General features: G+C 43.5%; 1 protein-coding gene across 1 annotated transcript in view; it reads left to right on the top strand.

The window, feature by feature from the left end:
* The window catches only part of GALNT2 (polypeptide N-acetylgalactosaminyltransferase 2), an 810495-nt gene that overhangs the window by 170804 nt on the left and 616189 nt on the right, over positions 1-23502 (top strand). Inside the window, exon 2 of the mRNA XM_086927129.1 lies at positions 12357-12444. Coding sequence (XP_086783255.1) covers positions 12357-12444 — 88 coding nt within the window. The remainder of the gene's footprint in view (positions 1-12356; positions 12445-23502) is intronic.

Raw genomic sequence — 23502 nt, 5'->3', positions numbered from 1 at the left:
TACATTTTAATTCTCCTAAAATTGGCGCCTCTTATTATTGTGGAATTAAATTTGTTGATTCTATTCCAGACTACTCTAGAGATATGGAGATCTTCTTTCTCCTACCATTTGTCTTGGGCTTTTTCTTAAACAGTAGAGATCTTATTCACATTAAAAATTTCCACCCAGCTGCGTATTGACTGCTTGTTTGTTGTTGGAGTAAGTGAGTGTGTGTGTGTGTGTATATATATATATATATATATATATATATATATATATATATATATATATATATATATATATATATATATATATATATATATATTACAGTGGATTCAAAGGCTATGAGATCGTGAATTGGCTTTCATGGAACAAAGGAACTAAAACATGGTAATTGTAGAGGATGAGTCGCAGCAACAACACCAGTACCCATCCTGGGGAACAACCCGCAATATCTCATCATAGTTCAAATTATCGTCCCACTGCCTCCTACAGGGTATCGACTAACCATAGCAGTAGGGTGTGCCATCAGTTAGTCAGACAGGTCATGGAGTAATTTTTAGATCAAAGGGATCCTTCTGACTGTATACGATCAGGTAAGTTCTCCTCTTGAAGGAGAAATGCTTAAAGGGGTTCCCACATGTCTCTATTTTTAATTGCAGTTGAGATGCTAAACTAGAGGCAGTCGATTTGAGGATGCAGACTAGCAGATATGCTGACATGAGGCTCCTGTCCATTGATTACAAAGAACAATCCCTAGGCCTAGCAGAGCAATGTATACCCAAGTTCTAGACAGCAAAAAGAATCTTTGATAGGTGGCAGAGCTCTATTGACTGATGGGGGGGCAGCATAAATATTGTATTAGATGCAAATATTTTCCATTGAATGAAATTTCTCTCAGATTTCTTTTCCAATGAGCATTCCTTTGGCGTGGGTCAGGCATTAGTCACTCTGGGATTCCTAAGGGAAAAGTAGGCATATGTAAGGTACATCAGCGCATAATTATCTCCTCCTAATATTTTTTAGGGCATTTGGCAGTCCCGTGCCATATATTTTTTTAAGAGAAAAGTCTCCTGGCTGCGGAGAAACATGACTCGACCATATATTTTATTATTCTGTACATCCTAACAAAGTTATTGGCGGGTGGTGGACCCCTTTGTTCTTCATTGTCTGTACAGGAAATCGCGCAGTAAAGAGTTTTTGCACAAAAGTACCACAAATCAGATGTTAGTGTGTCAGGTAGTTTTAAATATTTCTTCCCATGTGCCTCTTGATCTTTGGGATTGATGACATTTAGACATGTACATAAGGGTCCTGTCCTGTTACTCCATGGCATTGATGCTTCCCGTATTATTATTCTGGTCACGGTTGGCCTTCTAATCCTACTTCTTTCAAAAATGCTTGCAGGGCTATTTGGAAAATAGCAAATAACATACTTTCTGATGCAAACCACATACTCTCAATCTGGTTGACAGGAGACTTAAGGGATTGTGAGTTGTCTAGAAATTTCATGAATCAAAGTTTCTAGAATATTAGAGTAAATAATATTATCATATTGTGAGAAGCTGGCCTGGTATATGATGACCACTAATGTAAGTGGACACCATCGACCAGTCCAGACAACCCTTATGTGGATTTAAGAGGTCTTAGACAACTGTAGAAAGCTTTCTAAGTGATAGCTGTGGAGAGCAGCATTCAGGCTTAGTCCAGAAGGAGTGTAAAGCAGCTTGTTCTCCCAGAATTATATCTTAAGGTATAGGTTAAGTGAAAAAGAACCACACAAGGTATTTATAAAAATAGGTATTTTTATTATATAATACTCTCTAACACATAGAAATATCTCCTATCCGGAGATATGCACAATGCCCACAATACTTTGAAAAGAAGCACAGTAAATAGCACGTAATACACAGTGGACCCCAGGGTGGGACCTAACCATATACTAAGAAAGTGGTATAAGAACCACGACTCGGATCAAGGCAATGTCGAGAGGACGTAGAAGTGCTTGGGACCCAAGGAACCACCCAAGATGGGTAGATAGAGACCCCACGGAGAGCGTGTGCAGTGTGGAAACACAACCGCGAGCTCAGTACAATTATACGTGTAAGTAGTGGTTGGATTTTTAAAGTTTAAGGACCCTTCACAGTGGACCCTGAAGAAACCAAGTGGAAAAAAGAATTTGGAGAACCACCAAGTATCCACATATCCTACACCAGGGAAGCCAGGTGCATACGTGTGAAGTGGTGTTGGAAACCGCCGTCTAACCCAATGGAGGACTTCAGGAAAGTCTGCTGCTGAAGGAGAAAGTGTTCGGTGGAATCCAAAGGTGGATTCTAGATGTGAGGTACCTGCAAGCAGAGGGGACATAGTCTATGTCACTCCGGAGTGACCAGGAGACTTGGAAGACGAATGCCCTCCGTTGTTGGGTGTTGCAGGATGGGTGACGATGACCTTGACTCAACAGCTGTGAGGACCAGGTGACGCTGAGGAAGACCAGGAGCTGTACCACGAAGGATGTCGAGTGCTGAGGGGTCGGTGTCTGGCAGGAGCACCAACAAGCCTTGGCAAACAAAACCAACACAGGAATTGAAGAAGGAGCAACGTTGGGACCAGCAAGCTCCAGAGAACTCTCCAAAAGCAGGTGAGTCAGGGAAGGCCCGAGCAATCAGGGGAGTCAAAAAGAAATTATAGTGATCCTCAAATGGACCCACAGGACGGAGGCACTGGAGTCGCGAGAAGACCTCAAGCAGCTCACCAAAAGATGCCAGCCACGATGCACACAATGCAGTGTGGCTGAAGATTCTGCTCACTGGAGGTGCTCGAGGTTGGGGCTGCTTGGAGCCCGAAGATCTTCTCGGACAGAAGCCACCAAGCCTTTGCAACTGCAAGTTGACACGGTGCACACAGGTTCGGTTATTGCAACCCCCCCCACTTAGGATACGGACCTCAAACTTGGTTAGAGGGCAGGGCAGGCCTTGGGAGCTGTGGAAAACCTCCATCTGTGTTACAGAACCTTATGGAGTCCAGAGAAACTCTGGATCAGCAGACCTTTCGACTTAGTTACGGTGCCTGCGAATGCAGGGGAGTGACTCCTTCACTCCAAGGGATACTGCTTCAGGTGTCTTTGATGTCCACAGGTCTTGAAGGTTCGTGTATGATGCACAAGCACAGACGATGCAGCAGACTGGAAGGGAGACTAAGTCGAGCCCGAACAAAGTCCTGTCAAGTCCAGAGTGCCCATTGGTAGAAGAAGAAGTGGTGTTGATCTGAATCTTATCCCACAACAAATATAGGGACCTACACCCAGGTAAGCCCTTAAGTACCCTAGGAAAAAGGTTGGGATGATTCAGGGGACCCTCCCAGGGAAGGGTCTGGACAGAGGAGAGGTTACTCCCATGTCCTTTGTCCAGTTTCATGCCATAGCAGTAGTCAATGGCTTCCAGGACTGGTTTGAACTGGACTATGCATGGGAACGCCACGTGTTCCTCATGCAGACTGAGTGGCGCTGGCAAGGCACCCACCCTACCCCAATACACTAAATCCTGACTGGGATGTGGTCACACCTTCCTGTAACAGGATGCCTATTGTTCTGCCTTCCTTGAGCTAGGCTTAGCAGCAGGAGGGCGTGTCTCTGGTCAGGAGCAACCATTTTGCGATGTCCGGGTCAAGAAGGCTGGTACCGGGAACATTGAGAGCCTAACGCAGGGCTCTTCCAGTGCTTGGAATCATACCTCCCACACCGTTTACAGTGTGAGGGTATGATTTGCTTGGAATCATACTTCCCACACTGTTTACGGTGTGGGGGTATGATTCCAACATGTTTGATACCAAATAGGATTTGTTACTCCCAGTTTCAAGATGGTCATCGCGTAATTACGCGGTGCCCCTCTATATAATATATGGCTCCTTCACTGACAACCCGGGAGAATGGACTCCGTAGGCTGTAGGGGGCTCCTGCTCACACAGGGGCAGCCTCTCATTTGGAACCAAGCACCCTGCTTTCAGGATTGCTAAGGCCTGCTATAGGGGTGACTTACAGGTTTTGAATGCAGTGACCCTAGGTATAGGAAACCTATATCTTTAGTGAGGGGTGCTAGCACCAGCTTACACAGGTTGCAATGGCAAGCCTATAGTTCCATTTTGAATGGTCTCCCATGGGTGGCATAATGCATGCTCCAGCCCATGGGGAACCTCTGTGGTACCTATGCCCTGGGTACCTTTGTACTGTATACTAGGGACTGATTAGGGTACCCCAGTATCCAATCTGGGTTGTATCTAAGTACTAACCTCGCCAATTTAAGGGAGAAAGCAGATAAACCGGTGTCCTGATTAGCAGTATCCCAGTCAGACTAGTCAAAAACCAGCATAGCACCAGGCAAAAAGAGGGGGTAATCATGCAGAAGGATCCTACCTTCCTACACAAATTAATAAAGTATGTAGACATAAAAAGCTAAACATTAAAATGGCCTTTAAATGTGAATGAATGTGAACTTTGATGCCAAAAATTATGTTGGTATCCTTACTTTGATTTGTTGGAGCAGTGCAAATACAGCAAATGGAATCTAGTGTGGACAATTGATGGCCCCAGTTGAAGCATTGATATGCACCATCAAAAAATGAAAATGCATTGGTGGAAAATATAAAGTGATATGCTAGAGTCTAGCATATCGCTCTTTCTTTTAGAAATGTGACTCATTTTTGAAAAACTCCAAGCTTACTATTGAATTTAATATTTTGTGTTTTTCATATTTTTTGTATGTCAATTAAAATATTTCACAATTTGTGTCAGTTTGCTGAATATTTTTTTTTTTGCGTACTCTTTTGAGTTTGAAACTGTAGTAATTGCTTAGGAGTGGTTAATTGTCTTTTATCAGCGATTCAGAGGGAGGTCCAAAGGAGGAACAAGTTTAAGAACTGCTGCCACAGGGAATGTGTCCACACTACATGTAGTCATGTGTAGCTGCCTTGGTGATCAACTTTTTTTTCAAAAGCATGAGCTCTTAAAGTCTGAGCCAGAGTCTGTAGCAAAAGCCATTTTAGTTTCTTCCAACAATACTCTTGAATAAATGAGAAGTATCACTTGTCTACGTGGAAGGTCTGTTTTGCAACATAATGTTTTTGATTGATCCATCCGCAGCAGGAAAGTTGATCCCCCAAGGTGTGGTATTTTTTTAATTGAATATTTGTACATTATTTATTTTATGCAGCCTGGCCAGTTTTAAAAGCGAGGCATGCATTGTATTTTATTTATTTTCATACGCTCCTGTCTGTTTCAGTGTTTGCTTTATCCTCTATCCTCCTTAGGTGTGAAGTCTCTTAAAACCTGAGATTAAAAAGAATTGGGAGCATTGATTTTACAGTCTTTCAGAAAAATAGTGCTAGCTTTGCAGTTTCCAGCCGAAGTAACAGTGAAATGACATGAGACTGAGAGAATGATCCTTTGAGTCTTTTCTTGCAGTGGCTGGTTACACGCAGGGCCAGCAAAAGAACCACCCGTGGGTTGTGTGCCTCAGATAATGATTCATCAACCGGATCCCTTCTTTGTTCTCATAGTTGTTCCCAAGATCATTACATGGAGCTAATTTCAGTGGTATAGTACTCTGTGTATTTGTAAGTTTAATAGACCGTTGTGTACTACTTTCACACCTAAGCTTTGACCATGTGAATGTCCTTTCACATGCATTTTGCTTTAATCTGTGCCACTACGTTTAAATATTTGGCATTAAATTTTCTCGAAAATCACATTACATGTGTGATATCTTCATTTCTTTGCCATGCGTTCTCCCCTTAGTGTTATATCCCCTGCTGCTCAGCCAGAGTGACTGTGATGTAATTAGAATGCTGGTGTGTGCATCGTTTGAGACAGTGTCAGTTGAATGCGTGGGCTGAGCAGCAAGGATGCTGCTCCTGGTGGGGCTTCCTTCCAACATCTTTTACCTGTAACCTGTGACTCTGTAAGGTAAACACACGGTATTCTTTAAGGTGTCACTTTATTTCAAGTTATATACGACACACCGGAAGGAAAGAGCGCTCCGGTCACCGGCTCACAATCAATCCGTTAAACTGTAAACACAACTGTCAGATAGCTCTCTGGCGTAACGCATGCAAATGCCAAGAGTCATGCGGCAGGGACGGGGGCAAAAGAGGGACAAAAGGCAAACGGAGAAAGTGCCAACGTAACTCATCTCCTTCCTAAGGGAGGAAAGAAAAGGGAAGAGAAAAGAACATATAACTGTAAGTCAAACAAAACATCTTAGTAGTCTATGGGTCAGTTCACAAGGTAGCAAGTCGCCTCTGGTAACTGGTTTCATCCTCGTTGACATCATCTGGGGAGAGTCCAACTGCGGACTTTTGGTTGTTCTTAGTTCTAGAACAACTGGTGGTGTTGCCGTCAATGCAGTCTGTATTCCATATTAGCCCACACTAAGTCCTGTCCATCCTCCACGTGGATGAGTGAACTTCACATAAGGACTCGCAGAGTCTTCTGATCCACTGTACTCGAGCCGACCCACAAATCCAGTATGCATCTAGTCAATTTCTAAGTTTACCACATGATGTGAGCATGGTACGGGTTTGTGTGCCATCTTATTCTCTTCCTCCGATTCCTCATAGTTCAACCCGCCTCGGCAATCCATTTCGGTATTGTGCTCCTGTCTGTTATTACTCGTACCAACTTCTCCATCTCGGTGAGAGACAACAGCCTTAGGATCCTTCTTCTTAGGATATTTTCTGGACCATATTACGCTGCGTCTGCGCCTACTCATACAACTGATTTCCCTTGCATTTTCACCATCAGTGTTAGGTTTAACGTCAGGTCTCTTGTTGTACTCTGTCCCAATGCCACTTGTACTCTCCTTTCCAATAAATCCTCCTCCTTCAATACATGCCACATCAAAGACCTGTCCTTCTTCCAATTCCATCAAGTGAGTTCCGCATGAGAATGTGGTTGAGTCATCTGTGACTCTTAACTCCTATTCTCTCCGGCATTCTTTAAGCACCCTGTTCTTCCCTAATTGAACTTTGGGGTGTGGACATTGTACATGTTTGTGTGCCTCCTTACTTTCCTTCTCTGACACTTCTCTGTATAACCAGTCATAGTACTCTCCTTGCATGTTACATTTTAACTCAACCAGACACTGACCATCTTCCTCTTCCTGGTCAATGTCATCAGCATATTTCTTTCTTGTCATAGTTTTTGACTCATTCAGTGCAGCAGAGTGCCATGCTTCCCCATCTTTGAAGCAGTTCGCATTGTAAAAGTCCACCTCTTCCATCGTAGATTGTGATACCATACACGTTCCTTTATAGGTAAGTTCGCTTTTTTCTACCACATCTTCTTCACTGATCTTTTCCTTGTAATCTCTGCTAATATTATCTACCACATCTTTTCTCAATAATGTATTTTGTTTTTGTACGGATCCGTCATTTGCTACTTCATTTTTCCATTCATTACTCCATGCAGCCCTTGTCCATCCAACATTTGCCTTAGATGGTGGTGTTCTCTCACTTGACATCTCCAACCTAGTAATTTGTCTACTGTTGTTTATTGCCAGCCTACTAACAGGTTCTGTACCGTTGGGATTCATCGTTATTTTTAATTTCTTTTGCTCTTCCCACCCCAGTACAGAGGTCCCATCTTCTGAAATATATACTTTACTCCATGTACTTCTCTTCATGTAACTCAATTTCGCCACTCTACATCCAATTAAGTTTATTTTTTCTCCTGTGTATGTCGTCAGGGACGTGTCAGCTTCTTCTAATTCATTTCCAAGTGTTACTTCTAATTTACTCTTCCATATACTTTTGCTTATCACTGTACAATATGACCCTGAATCAACGATAAAGTCAATTTCTACTCCACCTATGTCAATGGTACACTTAGGTTTGATCTCACTTTTGTTCTCTTTCATATTGCAATCACCATCTTCCTCGTAAATTTTGTTCCTTTTTGCATTGACATTCATTTTTTGTTTGTAATGATCACCTATTCCATCCATAAAATCCTCAATTACATTCCTGTTAGCTCCCTTATTGACCACACTTCAATGTTACAGTACACTCTTTGTTCATCGGCTCCTAAACTGTGTAAGAATATTTCTACCTTCTCCTCTGTTTTTAATGGATCTTCCTCTTCCTCAAATTTTTCCACTTCCATTTTGTGATCTTCATCCTCCCTGTATACTACGTTCCTTTTTGCATTGACCTTCATTACTTGCTTATAATGTTAATCTAAAACATCCATTACATTTTCAAATGCATTCCTGTCTGCACCCTCACTGACTTCCTTTTCTATGTTATAGTACACTTTTTGTCCTCTGGCTCCTAAACTGTGTAACAATATTTCTACCTTCTCCTCTGGTTTTAATGGTTCTTCCTTCTCGTCAAATATGGATATATAATTGTTAAAATATTCCTTCCACTCCTCCCATTCTGCAATATTAGTACCATCTCCTTCCATAAATGGCTCCGGTGGCGGTAAATTATACATTTTGTTTTTATCCATGTTAATTTTGCAATGAATTCCAACTTTTATATTAGTTATTCAATCGTACAGTTACTACTTACTGTTATATATGTTCAATAAAATTTCACTGGTTGTATTACTCTTTACACCTTATATAACTACACTTCCTTAATTTTAAATTCACTTGCTGGGTTAATTGCAAAATGTTATAATCTTCTTTTTTTCTTTTCCTCCTGCTATAGAATCACTAGTTATTCTTCTTATTATCTTCGTTCAATTACTGTTTGCCTCTGCTCATTGTTCCTTCATCGCTAGGTGGCGCCATTCACTTCAACTCGTTGCGCTGCTGTTCGCGCCACACGCTGAGGAGATTTTAATGCTCCTTTGTCATTTAAACGCGGTTTAAGAGAATTAATCGCGTTCGCAGCTCCGCTCACTGCTCCTCCTCCCGGCATACAGGGCTCACGCGTTTTAATAGTTTCAGAACACGGTGACTTTTTTACTCAAAATGGCCCCTTGACACCTGTATGTAATCAATTTCTTTTTTTTTAAATTTAAGTTGAAGTTATGAGGAGAAACACGCTTCACACGCATGCGTAGTTTCCGATCAATTTCAACGCAGTGTCAGAGATTTTACTTCGTTCCCTTCACCGCTCACATCTCCTCACCCAGCTTAAAGGGCTCACCTCATGAACTTGCGCAGATTCCAGTGTACATCAACTTGGGTCTTACTTTTCTGTATTTTTTCAATTTCATGAGAACGCCCAAAGTTCAATTAGAATTCACCGGTCATATTTACTCCACTCCAAGTGCAAGGGAAATTATATCACTCACTCATATATCAAAATTGCGGGAATTCACGTTGGAGATTTAACTTCGTTCCTTGCCCCGCTCACATCTCCACACCCGGCTTCAAGGGTTCACCTCATGAACTTGCGCAGATTCAGTGTTCATCAACTTGGGTCTTACTTTTCTGTACGATTTCAATTTCACGAGAACGCCCAAAGTTCAATCTGAATTCACTGGTCTCATATAATCCGCAAACAGTCCATGGGAAATTATTTCAACTCACTCATATATCAAAATTCCTGGAAATAGCGGTGGCTGCTCTTTTTCCTCAACTTAGAAATGCTTCGTGTTAGGGAATAAACTCTTCACGATGCCGTCGTGCACTTTGTCACGTCATTAAATATATTCCTCAAGTTGTGGGTTCTCTGGTGTGCCGTCCTCGTCGCCAAATTTGTTAGGTAAACACACGGTATTCTTTAAGGTGTCACTTTATTTCAAGTTATATACGACACACCGGAAGGAAAGAGCTCTCCGGTCACCGGCTCACAATCAATCCGTTAAACTGTAAACACAACTGTCAGATAGCTCTCTGACGTAACGCATGCAAATGCCAAGAGTCGTGCGGCAGGGACGGGGGCAAAAGAGGGACAAAAGGCAAACGGAGAAAGTGCCAACGTAACAGACTCCTACCTTAAGTATAAACCTGATCCTGTTTCACCTTACTACTGGCTACCCTGCATCTTCATTTACCACAATGGTGACGAGGATGGGAGGAGGCTACGAGGGAGGTGTGTTGTATCTTCATTTCTATGCCATGCATTCTCCCCTTTGGTGTTATATCCCCTGCTACTTAGCCAGAGTGACTGATGTAATTAGAATGCTGGTGTGTGCATCGTTTGAGAGATTCTCAGTTGAGTGCGTGAGCTGAGCAGCAAGGATGTTGCTCCTGCCAGGGCTTCCTTCTACCATCTTCTACCTGTAACCTGTGACTCCTACATTCGGAATAAACCTGATCCTGTTTCACCTTACTACTGCTAACCCTGCATCTTCATTAACCACAAAATGTATTCAAAACCTACCAACTATCTTGAAAATGTCGACATGTTGGCAAGCGAGATGGCCTTACATGGGCTGCCTCTAAGGAATCCTCAGATCACCAGGCATTTATGGTCTGAAATGGACTTTATCAGCCCTTGAGGGGAAAAAACACCTAAGCTGGACTGACTCAATCTGTTTTGTATCAAGAATGTGGAACAAAAAATACTGATTTTTATCAATCACAATCAATGGTGTTCGAATTCACTGAATGTATTTATTTTTGCTTAGTTATTACAATATCAACAAAAAGAAATACAGAGTTCCCCGGATACAGTCAACTAAAGGACTGTCATTAGCCTCTCTCTTGTTAGGTCAAAAAAAGGAAAAAAGTGAGTGTTGTGAACCCTCTCTCGGAATTTGTAGGGGTACCTCACACAAGTCGCCGGTTGGACTACATTTGTAATCCCACCCGGCGATCGTCCAGCGTCATCATCGGTACCCTGCCCCTGCGACAGGCTGGCAGTGCAATGCCTGTCGGGCAACAATAAATGTTGCTCTTTGGCGGGGATCTTCTATTCCTTCGCCAAAGGGTGTGTGGATGTAAGGGGACTACACAAGGGGGTAATATGTGGTTGTGCAAAAGTGAGCGTGGGTGAATAAAAAAAGTCAGTAGAGTCCAAAAATTAGGATTTTAATGGTATGGCTCACTGCTTTATTAAAAGTACAAGGGGTATAGAGGCAGAACAATCAAGGTAGTAAGCCTCATTCGACCCTTGGTGAGTGAATGGTCAACATGTTTCTTGCCCTGGAGGCAATTCGTCAGGACCAAAGAGTGCTCATATAATTGCAAGGGAACCCCAGTGATCAGGGGGCCCAGTATACGACCTGGTAGGTGTCGTATGGCAGTCCTTCCTCAGGACCCTTCCCAGAACCGTATATTTTACTCGGGAGGCTTCCTCGAGCTGACCGGGTGGGGCCAGAACTTGGTGGGGACCACCTTAGAGTTCCTGGCGGAGGGCGTCTAGTCACCTACCCTTCCCACTACGGACGATACCGCAGGTCAGCCGGTTAGTTATTACAATACCATGAAAGTTTGAGGACTTAAAAGTAAATAAATGTTTTTACATGATAATGAATCTTTGCATTACATTATTGTCGGGAGTGCTATCCCTTATAGTGAACTGATGATTATTGCTTATTGACATGGTTCGTTGGCAGTAGAACTTTGGGGTTTGTGCACTCATACTGATCTGATGTACTCTTGTGTACTGGTGCGGTGGTGAGGTATATGCATTATTACCCTCGGTTAAAAACATATGCAAAGTTAACTTCCATTGCATAAAGCAGTAATTTTAATTGAGCAAAAATCCACTGACAATGTTGGTGCACTTTGGTACTACAGTCCAGTAAAAGTTTGTTCATTGCTATTGGAGCTAATCATAGCATTCGTCCAACGTGGTCACTGATCTTGAGCCCAGAGGGGGTGTGATGTGGGCAAGTAACAGACTTGAAGTGCACAAAGGACAAATGATCACAACTCTTTTAATAATGCAATGACTTTTACATTGGCATTATTTCTCAGTCTGTCTCCCAGTCAGTCACAACATAGTTATAAGCTTGAAATCCCCTGGGTATGTTTTGCTATTCTTTTTGGTCAATTGTTACATGATCCTTCTACACCAGAAACAGCCCTCTTTCTTATCTCATTCTGTTAATAATTTAACAGATCACCTTCCACCCTTCTATTACTGATGTTTAGGAATTTAATGTGTATTGCTGGCAGTCTTTCCAAACTTGGGGTAAACTTGTATTTCTGTGTCTACAACACTTGTGGAAGAACCAAAAAGCAGACGGGTGTATTTTTTATTAAAGCAGGAGGAAAGCAGAGCGGGCAAAGGGAACTAGAGAAGATTGTCTTTTTATGGAAAAATCGGCAGTGGCCGAATTTAATAAAAATATACTTTGTGAATGAAGGGATTTTGTTGTGAAAGTGCCCTGTTTGATCGCTACGTTTGACAGTTGTATGTGTTGGTCCTTTACTCATGTACACAGAAAAAATTGTTGTTTTTTTTGTGTTTTTTTCCAGGAGGACTGGAATGAGATTGGAACAGTTAAAAGAAACGAACATGTTAACAATGGTGAAAACCAAGCAAGTGTGGAGACGCTGGCGCCAGGTAGGACAAAATAACCATGCATGATATGCAGCTTAATGAAGGATGCCTAAGGGCAAAACAGATAGTTTACCTCTTTTTTTTAATTTTTATTAAAGGTTTTTTTTTTAAAAGGCATTTTAAAACACAACAACAGAAAGAAGAAAGATGCAGCAGCACACTGGTGGTAAAAAATACATGACTAGATAAAAGAAAGGAAAGAGTGACGAGCCATATATAGTGGTGGCCTAATTTAAGAAGGTACCTGGTTGAGTTCACGTTTGCAGGGCAGAATTAAGGGAATACACTAAAAGCTGTTGTTAGGAAAGTGGAGGGGAGGAGTTAAGAAAGTCCAATAGGTAATTGGGGTACTACCATCAGGGAAGGGGGCAGGGTAGGATACCCTCCCTGCAGAGCTATATAAGTGCTGTAAAAATATTCTTGCCCCGGTATTGCTTGACGTGATTTCTCAAATTGGAAATACAGGAGGCGTACCTGACTCCTGGAATACAGCAAATATAGATTTTTTTTTTAAAGAAAGGGAAACCTCCGGAGGAAAGGGCTTCTTATCGCCCAATATCATTAATTAATTAACAAGTATGAGTTCCCATCCCTCCCTCCCTGTCTGGCTATTGGCTTCATGTTTGTGCTTGGTGGTTTCAGGCTGATGGGTTGGGCCGGCCCGCCTCTTATAGAGGTCAGGTGGTATTGGGTCGGCCATCTTGGGAAGGGATGGGAGGCATGGGAGGCTGACTTTTTGCTTTGGAGGGTTCTGGTGTGGAGCTGAAGCTCACTTTGTTAGTCATGTGGCGAGGAAGACTATACTCGGAGTAATGAAGATTACCGGTAAGTAACCAGGGCATTACTCAACTGCAGATGGAACAGCTGTCATCCAGTGCCTGGCAATATCACGTTTAGCCACAAGAAGGCCATAGACAACCAGGTGGTGAGTTCCCACAGCTCCTTCTCCCTCACTGTCCATGCCCAAAAAAGCCTTCTTAGGGTCCATGGGTATCGTGTTTGAAATATTTTCTTGATGTAATCAGTGTAAAGTTATTTCTTTCTCTTAACTAGACCCTTGAGGTATTTCTATGCCACATTAATTCCTGGTTAAACAAAGGTGAGTACAACTTGTTTAGAGTACTCTTCCGATTACCTCCCTCCACCAGCCTGGAACAACTCGCTGTGAAATTGGACTTCAGGACGGGTCACTTTCTTCGAAAGTAGACATTTTTAGGCATTGGTTTAATCTTAGAGAATCAAACCAGGGTACATTTAGGGGAAACCTATGAAATGAGAATAAACGATCCATTCATGCTAAAACAAACCTCATAGCACCTAGTTGTAGAGTCTTCTTTGTCTCTGCTCAACATGCAGTATGGCTGGAATCAGGGCTTACCCTAATGTGGTGTCAAGCTTCTCTTACTGAAACAAGTCCGATCCATCTCCGTGGCACACAATTTGACACTTTTTGCTTAAAGAAGTCACAGCAACCATGTCTCTTTAAGACACTTGAGCATTAATCTTCCAGGATATTTGTAATTCGCTTTTTTCTTTTTTTAGTTTTTTAGTTTTTTGTTTTATCTAGCGCGAACTAGACCTGAACTACACCCAAAGATATTGGGTATCAGAGCGCTTTATATAGCACCGGTTTCGTTACACAAGGACACATTCATTTTTGTTAGGCATGGGGAGCTAAGTGATTTGTCCATTATGACAGGATGTTGAGCGTCGTTGCTGAGACTCGAACCCGGTTCCCCAGCTTCGAGGTTGACCACTCTAGCTGTAAGGCTACATCCTCTCCCCTTTATCATGGGACCTGAAATTAAACTGCATGTGCTTACAATTTGCCATTTTCGACTTGTAAGAAGTTGGGCACACCTGGAAATGCAGAATACAAATTCCAGCTGTCGCTTCTGGAACTATAGACTGGACTATTTCGCTTATGTAATTTGCTGCTGCTCTGCTTTTATCTATGAAACTTTCATTACATCATCTAGGCCTTCACAACTGAAAGGACACAATCTCATTTGGTTTTCATTGTGCTGGCTGGCTTGCTGATAAGTGCCTTCATGGAAATGATACAAGGACAACAAAGGGGCACATCCTGAATTCTTAGAAACTTGGGTAATTACATGAGTGTACAAGTACAGTGTCCCATTTGGATTCATTCAAGTAACTTCCATAATTGGAGGGAACATCAAGAGGTGCAGGAAAAATTGCAATATCAATGCAACACACATCATTGATTTTAGGCAGATTGTATTGTAGGTAACCTCTATAAATTGGTAGTCAGTTCAGAAATATGAGGCTCCTGTTGCAGACACAATGCAAGTTACAATGGCGAACAAATGAAAAAGTGCACAGGCAATTCTATGCAAACAGTCACAGTCGTGCAATCAGATCAAAAGTCTGACATACAACAGTTCAGAATCAATGAATTACTGAAACTAGAAAGTGTTGACATTTCAATCCCAAAATATGATCTGAATGGGGTCTTCCTCAGTATAAAGAAACAGGTAGCAACCTATAAAGAAAGTATAAGGATTCTATGTCCGGACTGGAGGTGAGGATTATGCTGTACTTTCTTCACTTTTATTTTACATCAGCCCTGTCAAAACATATGAACACGACTTCATTTCTCATGAACCAATGGGGAAAAGTCAGACAAAACAGTTCATCCAAACCATGCCCAGTAACCCTCTTTATAGTCCTTTGTCACTCTTGCTGCCTCCTCTTTCTTTGCTGCTCCAGCAGCCTGAGCTAAGTGCCTCCGGCCTGTGGGCCCCCTTTCTGTAATGTTTTGAGCGGAATGTTGTTTAATTGAAATGCGGTCATGGAAATACACGGTCGTTCCTCCGTGGACGCTTTCTCAGTCAGTTTCATGCTGTGGCGTGAAGGGCACCCACGGTGCAGTCCTGTGATCGCCATAGGGTGCTGCGTGTGGTTTCTATCTTCACGCTCAGCGCTTCTATGATCCCAGCTAGCGCACTTACTCGGGAGACTGTGGAAGAGTAGTGCGGCCTGCCGGGTGCCCCAGGAGATTAGTTTCCATTAATTGCCCTAATCACCTGGAAGTGAAATGCCCTGCTGGGGTCTGTATTGTTGGTATAATCAAAAGAGCTCGCGCTCCGCAATATACACAGTGGAGCACAGGCAAATTATTTGACCCATAATAAAGAAGTGGGGGATTGGTACCCTGGGCTTGGACCCTCCAAGTGGCCCTGTGGGCTGCGCAATTATGTTCAGAGACAGCCAAAATGTCACCCCTGATCTCATAAGATTAAAGATCCTTAGGGCTCATTGAGTAAAACAACATGGAGGAGGATAGTATTACCTACCACCCCATCGATGACAACCTATGCGAGCTCATAGATGACGCCATCCTAAAGGCAGTGTCACAAGCAGTGGCGCCCCTGGTGCAGAAGCTGCTACAGATTGTGGAACGCTGTTTTATTCCTCTCTTCCTTTGGAAGACTCTTTTGACACCCAAATCCCTCTACTTCTGGGGCCGCCTGACCAGCCCACAGCAGATGTGAAGCGCAGAAGGGACCATGATTCTGGCGTCAACATGGATGCTTTCGCTAGACTGAAATGGGCTTTTATGGACCATGTTCAGCCTCTGGCGTCTGACCCCCTACCTGTATCAATGCCTGGACCCTCAAGTCACCAACCTGCTGATGCAGGGCCTTTTCCTCTTTCACCGGCCCCCCTGGATGGGGGTTGCACTCCCCCTATGGCTCCAATGCAAAGCATGCAAAAACAACAGTTGATGGACAGAATGCAGAACAATGCCATACAATCACCCCAGTACAGAGATCTGGGCCTAAATCCATCGTTTTTTTGCTCACCACACAACCCCAGTTCAGACATGGCCATATGCAAATCAGCCTTGACCCTGTGCCTCATGGGAACAGTTTATTTATTTATTCATTTATGTATTCAAGAGTTTTATATAGCGCTGACTAGACCCGGAGGTATCAGAGCGCTTTACATGAGGTTCCACAAAAATTACATTACAAGATTACATCATTTCCAATTTACTTAAAATGCTAGACAAGCAAATGCAAGAGCATAGAAGACGAGACGATTGAAGTGTAGAGGGGAAGGAGGTAAGGGTAAAGGGATAGTAGGGAGATACGGCAGAGAGACGAAAGGAAAGTCTGTCCAAAGTCCGGCTGGGTAGGTGACGGTCGAGGGGAAGTCCCAAAACCCATCTCCTCTATAGCTATCAGGTAGCTCCATCGGGCATTGGTCAAATAGCTCGGTCTCAATTGGAAAAACAATTAAAGAAACATGGAGGGCTAAATAAATGTAGCGTAGATGGGAGGGGGCAAGGAAGGAGAGAAAGGGGGGTGGTTTTGGGGAAAAGACAACAGGGAGAGACGAAATGAAGTCTGTCTAACGGCCGACTGGGTAGGTGACGACCAAGGAGGGAGTCCATGGCCCATCTCCCCTATAGCTAAACCAGGTAGCTCCATCGGGCATTCGACAAAATAGTTCATTCTCAATACATTGAGAGGAGAGAAGGAGAGACAAAAATAGAGGGAAGATGCGGGAAGAGACGACAGGAAGTCTGGATGAAGACCGACTGGGTAGGTGACGTCCAAGGGGGGAATCCCCGACCTGTCTCCCATATAGCTAAACCAGGTAGCTCCATCGGGCATCAGACAAAATAGCTAGATCTCAAATGACGAGGGAAAATTCACAGATAGACAGGGTGGGGACTAAGGGCCAGGAGAGGTGAAGGCAGAGGTCAGCAGCAGGAAAGTGGAGAGGATTAGAGCGAGGAGATAAACAGGGTGGGAACTAGGGCTGCCAAGCCATGTCTTTCCTGGACCGGAATCAAGCATCTTAGGACCGGTTTCTGGCTATCAGCCGTCTTCAGCCAGGATAGCTTGACTCCAGTGGTGTAGAGAGCAGGGGACTCGCGTCTGAGCATACCCGTCCCACTCGGGGTGACAAATGCAAAAACAACAGTTGATGGACAGAATGCAGAACAATGTCATACATTCACCCCAGTACAGAGATCTGGGCCTAAATCCATCGTTTTTTTGCTCACCACACCACCCCAGTTCAGACATAGCCATATGCAAATCAGCCTTGACCCTGTGCCTCATGGGAACAGTCCAGCCCGAACTGCCAAGCCATGTCTTCCCTGGACCGGAATCAAGCATGCAAAGCATGACATCGGTTCCAGATCCTGGCGACCTTCTTCTACCCCGGAGGCGCTGAACGGCGATGATACGGCGGGAAACATGTCCCACGAGACACCCTCCAATATGCTCCGCCTTGATGAGCTGTTGCACCCGGCCTCTATTAAGAAAATCTGTAGCCCCAGGTTTTTCCTGGTGCTGGTCGTGACAGTGTGCAATTGGCCAGCTTATCCTAGTCCCAGGCCGCTGGTAGAGTCTAACAATGCATACAGGGGACAGTGGCAAGACAGTTCCCACTTAGGCAACTTTTATCCCACCAGAGGTTACTCCACTACAGTGGTTTGAAGAAGGCGGCCATCGAGGCATAAACCAAGGCTCCTCTCTAGGTGAGGGTACATCCTTTTTCCTGGCAACGACTTGGGGCGGGGGGGGGGGGGGGAGAGCAGCTGAAGAGATTGGTAGACAATTGGGACGATCTCACTTTGGACTCGCGGGTCATTCACAAGGTCCAGTGAGTCTGTGCAGAGTTGTACTGCTCACCTATCCTAAAGGTTCCACCTATCTCGCTGGCATTCTCTGAGTCAGGTGCCAAGCTGGTAGGAAGTTGCTGATTTACTTGCCAATTGGGCCATTGTGCGGACGTCACCCCATCCCTCAGGTTTCCTCTGCAACCTTTGCCCAGTGGAAAAGTGAGATGATGGGCAACACCTGGTCATAAACCTAAAGAAGTTCGAGTGATTAGTTTTCCGCCTCTTCAAAATGGATGACATCCCCTCTTAAGGGCTCTTCCGCAAGCCAACGCCTATATGATGCGCCTTGACATCAATAACATGTTTCTGACCATCATTTTCCTGCTACATTGCCATTTTCTCAAGTTCCAGTAGCGTGGTCGAACATACACATTCACAACTCTCTCCTTCAGACGGTCATCCTCACTGTGGTGGTTCACCAAAGTCATGCGACCCGTGGAAGACTATTTTCAGGTCCGAGACATACGCCTCATTGCGTACCTCACTGACATCCTTTTGCTGAATCAGTGGCGGAGGACTCTTTCCATATTCTTGTCGTCGACCTACTGAAATCACTGGGTTTCATCATCAACCAAGTGAAATCTATCCTAACCCCCAAACAATCCAGTGTTTTTTGGCTTCACGGTGGACTCGGTTTGTGTCACCCAAACTCTCCCTTCCAGAAAGGTAAACAAGATCAGGCATGAGCTGTGTCTGAAGGCAACCACGTCGTCCACCTCCCTATGGCAAATAGCGCGGATAGTGGGACTTTTGTCCTCTTCAGTACAGGCCATATTCCCAGGACTTCTCCAGTAGTGTCTAATGGTATTCCACCTTTGGCGGGGACTCATGTACTCACAGATAATTCCATTGTTGGAGGAAGCTCGGGAAGAGATAGTGTTGGCTCACCCAAATGAAGGCATGGAATGGGCAATATTTTGCTCCCTTCCAGATATAGTAATAAAAATCTGATACCAGTGGCACTGGATGGGGCGCAAGGTGTGGAGAATTCTCTACAGGCGTTAAATGGTCATATCTCTAAAAATCCCTCAACAATAATTGTCTAGAATTGATGGCGGGCTCGTTTGCAGTCAAGTACTGGACCCAAGGATATGGTGTAATGCTGCGTCCTACTAAAAGTGGACAATGTAGCGGTTGTAAAGTACATCAATCACTTGGGGGATACAAGGTCAGAAGCCCTTTCGGATTTTGCTAGAAAATTATGGGACTACTGTCTCGAGAACCAGATTTCATGGACGACAGAATACCTGTCAAGGAAATCCTAAAAATGTAGCATTTTGGTGTTCCTGACAAATGTAGGATATAAGCCTTTTGAAGTTCCACCCACTGGCCCTCTGAGAACTACTGGCCAAGTGGGGTCCGTTCTTGGTGGACCTTTTCGCATCTCACCTGGACCATCCGCTCCACAGATACTTCAGTTAGAGGCCAGACCCTAACACTGCAGTGACCGATGCTTCTCTCCAGAATTGGCAGCCGGATAAAGTGTATGAATTTCCCCCCGTTCACAATGATCATACAGCTCTCCATTGAGGTGAGGCAGCAGCAGGCGGATTTGGTGCTAGTGACCCCAATTTGGAGAGCGCAAGTATGGTATCCTGTTCTGCTGAAACTTTCTTTGGATTCTCCAATCTGTCTACCCCTGTTTCTGGATCTCCTCTGAGATCCTTAGGGGATTCCTCATCATCTGGTCCTGGACACATCTCTGCAACTTATGCTGTGGAGGAATGCAGGGAATGCTGTAAAGTCCCAGCACTTTCGCAACAAGCTGCGTCCCTACTCTCCAAAGCCTGGGCTTACAGCACAATTAAACGCTATGGATCGGCTTGGTCTCTATGGATGGGCTGGTGTCACCAGATACACCTTGATCCCAAGGGGACAGATGTTGTCTATGTACTGTACTTTTTCTCGTCCTTGGCCTCAGATGGTATGACTTACAGGTCAATCAAAACATTCAGATCAGCGATTTCATCATGCCATTGTCACATTGGTGATCACCTGGTTGGGGAGCACCCATTTGTACGCAAACGTCTTTGGGGTATTTGACTATCACTCCCTCCAGAACCCAGATACTCCACCCTGTGGGGCGTCAACAAGGTCCTAAACCTTTCTCTCTCTTGGCAATAAAACAAATAACCTCTTAATGAAGGAGATGTTGGCCAAACAGGCTACCCTCCTATGTCTCTCATCCCCTAGACGGGTTTCGTATGTTGAAATTGTGACTCTAACTGGTAGAGTATTTACCCTGAAAGGGGTTACTTTCCATGAAGGACAGAATTGAATTCACGTATGGTTTCTTACCCTTCCGTTGCAGATTCCCCCAAGTTATGCGTAGTCCAGTGTCTTAAAGCATGCCAGGCAATGACGGAAGATATCTGTTCTCATTGAGCGAGGTAACTCTTGATTGCCCTTAAGAAGCTCTATAAGGTAGTCGGAGCTCCCACTATTGCCAGATAGATTAGGTGGGCCATGCAGGAAGCTGCCATTGATACCAAGTTGTTTGGTGCCCATTAGGGAAGTGGGTCTATGGTCTTGAAAGCTTTTGCTCTGGGAGCTCCTCTGGAAGATATTCTCAGTGGGGCGCACTGGTCTTCAGATTCTACCTTTAAAAGGTTTTGCTTTAAATCTGTGTCCAACATTGCATCGCAGGTGGTGGATAAGCTTTCAACCAGCATAATTCTTACCTCCGGTCCTGACAGAAAATGAAAAATGTCCTAGCTATCGTAATGGAAAGTTTAAGTTCTTTTAAGGACAGGAGAAGAGGATTAACCCACCCAGTGCTTTCACAAACAAGTGTTTTTTCCTGCCCTGGACAGACTTTTCCTCTGTATAGGTGGGTATACTATCATAGCTAAAACATTGTTAATGTGTAACGCAGCTTCTCCTGTTTTCATATAACTTGATTGAGAATTCTATTTCCTATGACTTGGCATGGTATAGTTGAGTTACTGGATATTTTGCATGTTTCTTTAGGATCAAATTAATCTAAACAAGACTGATAGATGACACTAGTCTGCTTCTGTTGCAGGATGAAAGAGTAGATAGCAAGGGAAACAAAGGTCTATAAAAAGGGTTTCTGGCCATGCATTGGATGGATTGTTATGTATGACTTTTTCTCAATGGTTCATGGGGAATGAAGTCCTCTTTATATGTTTTAACATGGCTGCTGTAAAATAAAAGAGAAGAAAGTACAGCATAATCCTCGCCTTAGTGTCCTTAGTAGAATTGAAACTTTCTGTTACAATAGCTAGGAAACTTTTAATTGTCAGTTAATCTAAAGTTGGGCCAGGTGGCCATAAAAGTCTAAAATAGAAGAAGGACTCTCATCTGGCTGGCTATGATGGTGCCATTAATCATACATCCATAAATAGGAAGTGGGTAGTGTCAGTAGCAAAGGAGGTCATATTAATAATAATAGTGATGGCAAACACAAGGTGAGTAAAAATCAGGCTTGCAAAACATTTAAGAGTGTGTCTGTGAAATCATGACCTCACTATTTAGCAAAAATGTTCATAAGAATTTAGAAGGATGAGGTTATGGACCTACTTGTATTTCAAGCTGAAGAACAAGAAAGTGATATTACACGATGGTTCGCTTCTTCTTAGGTTGGGCAAGTTAGGCATGCATCTTGGATATTTAAGAATGACAAATCAATTGAGAAAAAAAGCCAATTCTTGTGAAGGTGAGATGTGGACGCCACAGCCGTTACAAAGGTAAACATGTCATACATTCCAATTAAACAGTGTCATGCAAAATAGCCTTGGGAATCATAAGGAGAGTGTTTACTTTGAAAGTATATATAAATAGCTAGAAAGCTGACTCATGAAAAAAGATATCAACATTTGTCCATTTTGAAATTGCATCGCGTATAACTGTCATGGCTGACAGCAAGAAAAAACAGGCAGTATTATCATGTCCCTTGAATGTGTACAAATACATTCTAAGAGGTTCTGTAAGTAAGAAAATGTGTAAGGATGTAACCAGCTTTCTTACAAAAACCACAGAGATTGAATTGAACATGGGAGAGCATGAGAGACAGATAGCGGAACACTTATCGCTAGAGTATCAGTCAACTCATCCAAGCACCACCGGGACTGGACTATGCTATGTGCTGGTCACCCTGAGAGCACAGAAAAAGGTACGAATCACATGGCAAATGTCGGTGGCTCCGACTGCTTGTGAAGACCGCAATTTCGTCATATGGTTGGCAAAAAAATATAATAAATATATATATATTTTTTTAATGAATGCGCATGTGTGACTAATGCAAAAAAGGAGTCAAACTATACTAAAATCATTCAACTCATGGTCTAAAAGAAGGACACCTATGGAAACATAGCTTGAAGAAAATGTCTATTGCCATTACTGAGTAGATGCGATACATATAGCAGTGTGATGTTATAAAGTAGGAAGTTCCAATTTACATGTTTTAAACATAAAAGAAAGATTCAGCATTGTAAAAGGTCCTGATTAATACTCTTTTGCATTGCAGTAATATAAATTGACAAGCGAGAGGATATAAAATCCCTTTGTCCTGCTTTATCCGTAAAAGCCGCTCAATATTGTAAAATGGATATTGCCAATGTACAGTCCAAACAGAGTAAAAAAAATCAGGGCAGTGGCCATTGTTTGACACAGAAGACATGATAGTCAATTGGCGCTGTTCGCCATTAGAGTTCAATCCATGTTCATGGTAGATCCATTGCTGCCTCTAGGGTTGATACTTAGTGTTCAGTCACCTGCAAGCTTATGTCCTCAATGGTGTGTCCCTTCATCCTTGAAGTGTTCCACCAGAGTTGTCCCAGTCGTGCCACAATTGATCCGGTTGCGAAGTTGTAGGATCCTGGTTTTCACTTTCTGAGTAGTCTGTCAATATAGATTGTACGACAAGGAGACCGAATGCCATAAATAATTCCACTCATATTACAGTTGGTGAACGTTTTTAAGAAATATTTCGCATTCACCTGCTCAAAGGTGTTAGTGTCTAGTAATTATCTACAAGCAGTACAAGCCCCCATTATTAATGACTTGTGACTGGGATAAGGCCTAATTGAGAATGTAGTGATGTTGTAGTGGCCCTTTTTAGGTCTCGCGACCTATCGATGTGCGCAAGCGCATCGAGCGGAGCGAGAATTCATGTGGCGAAAACATCTTCAAACCAAAGGGCTTTCAGCCCCGCGGTTTTCATGCTGTTCACGTGAACCACGTGATAACATGCACGCGCATTCAGGGCCAGCCAGCCCAGCACATCAAAGGGCTTCTTCTCCCCTAATTATTCATGGCCGGCCGCAGGCCGGCCGTACTTTCAGCTTCCCGGAACGGCTTCTCCTCACCTAATTAGGGGAGGAGAAGCCCTTTGATGTGCTTCACACCAATGCGCCTCAGTCATTCCTCTTGTT

The sequence above is a fragment of the Lissotriton vulgaris genome, chromosome 6, assembly GCF_964263255.1.
Source record: "Lissotriton vulgaris chromosome 6, aLisVul1.2, whole genome shotgun sequence".
Lineage (NCBI taxonomy): Eukaryota > Metazoa > Chordata > Amphibia > Caudata > Salamandridae > Lissotriton > Lissotriton vulgaris.
This window is presented reverse-complemented; position numbering and strand designations above follow the sequence as displayed.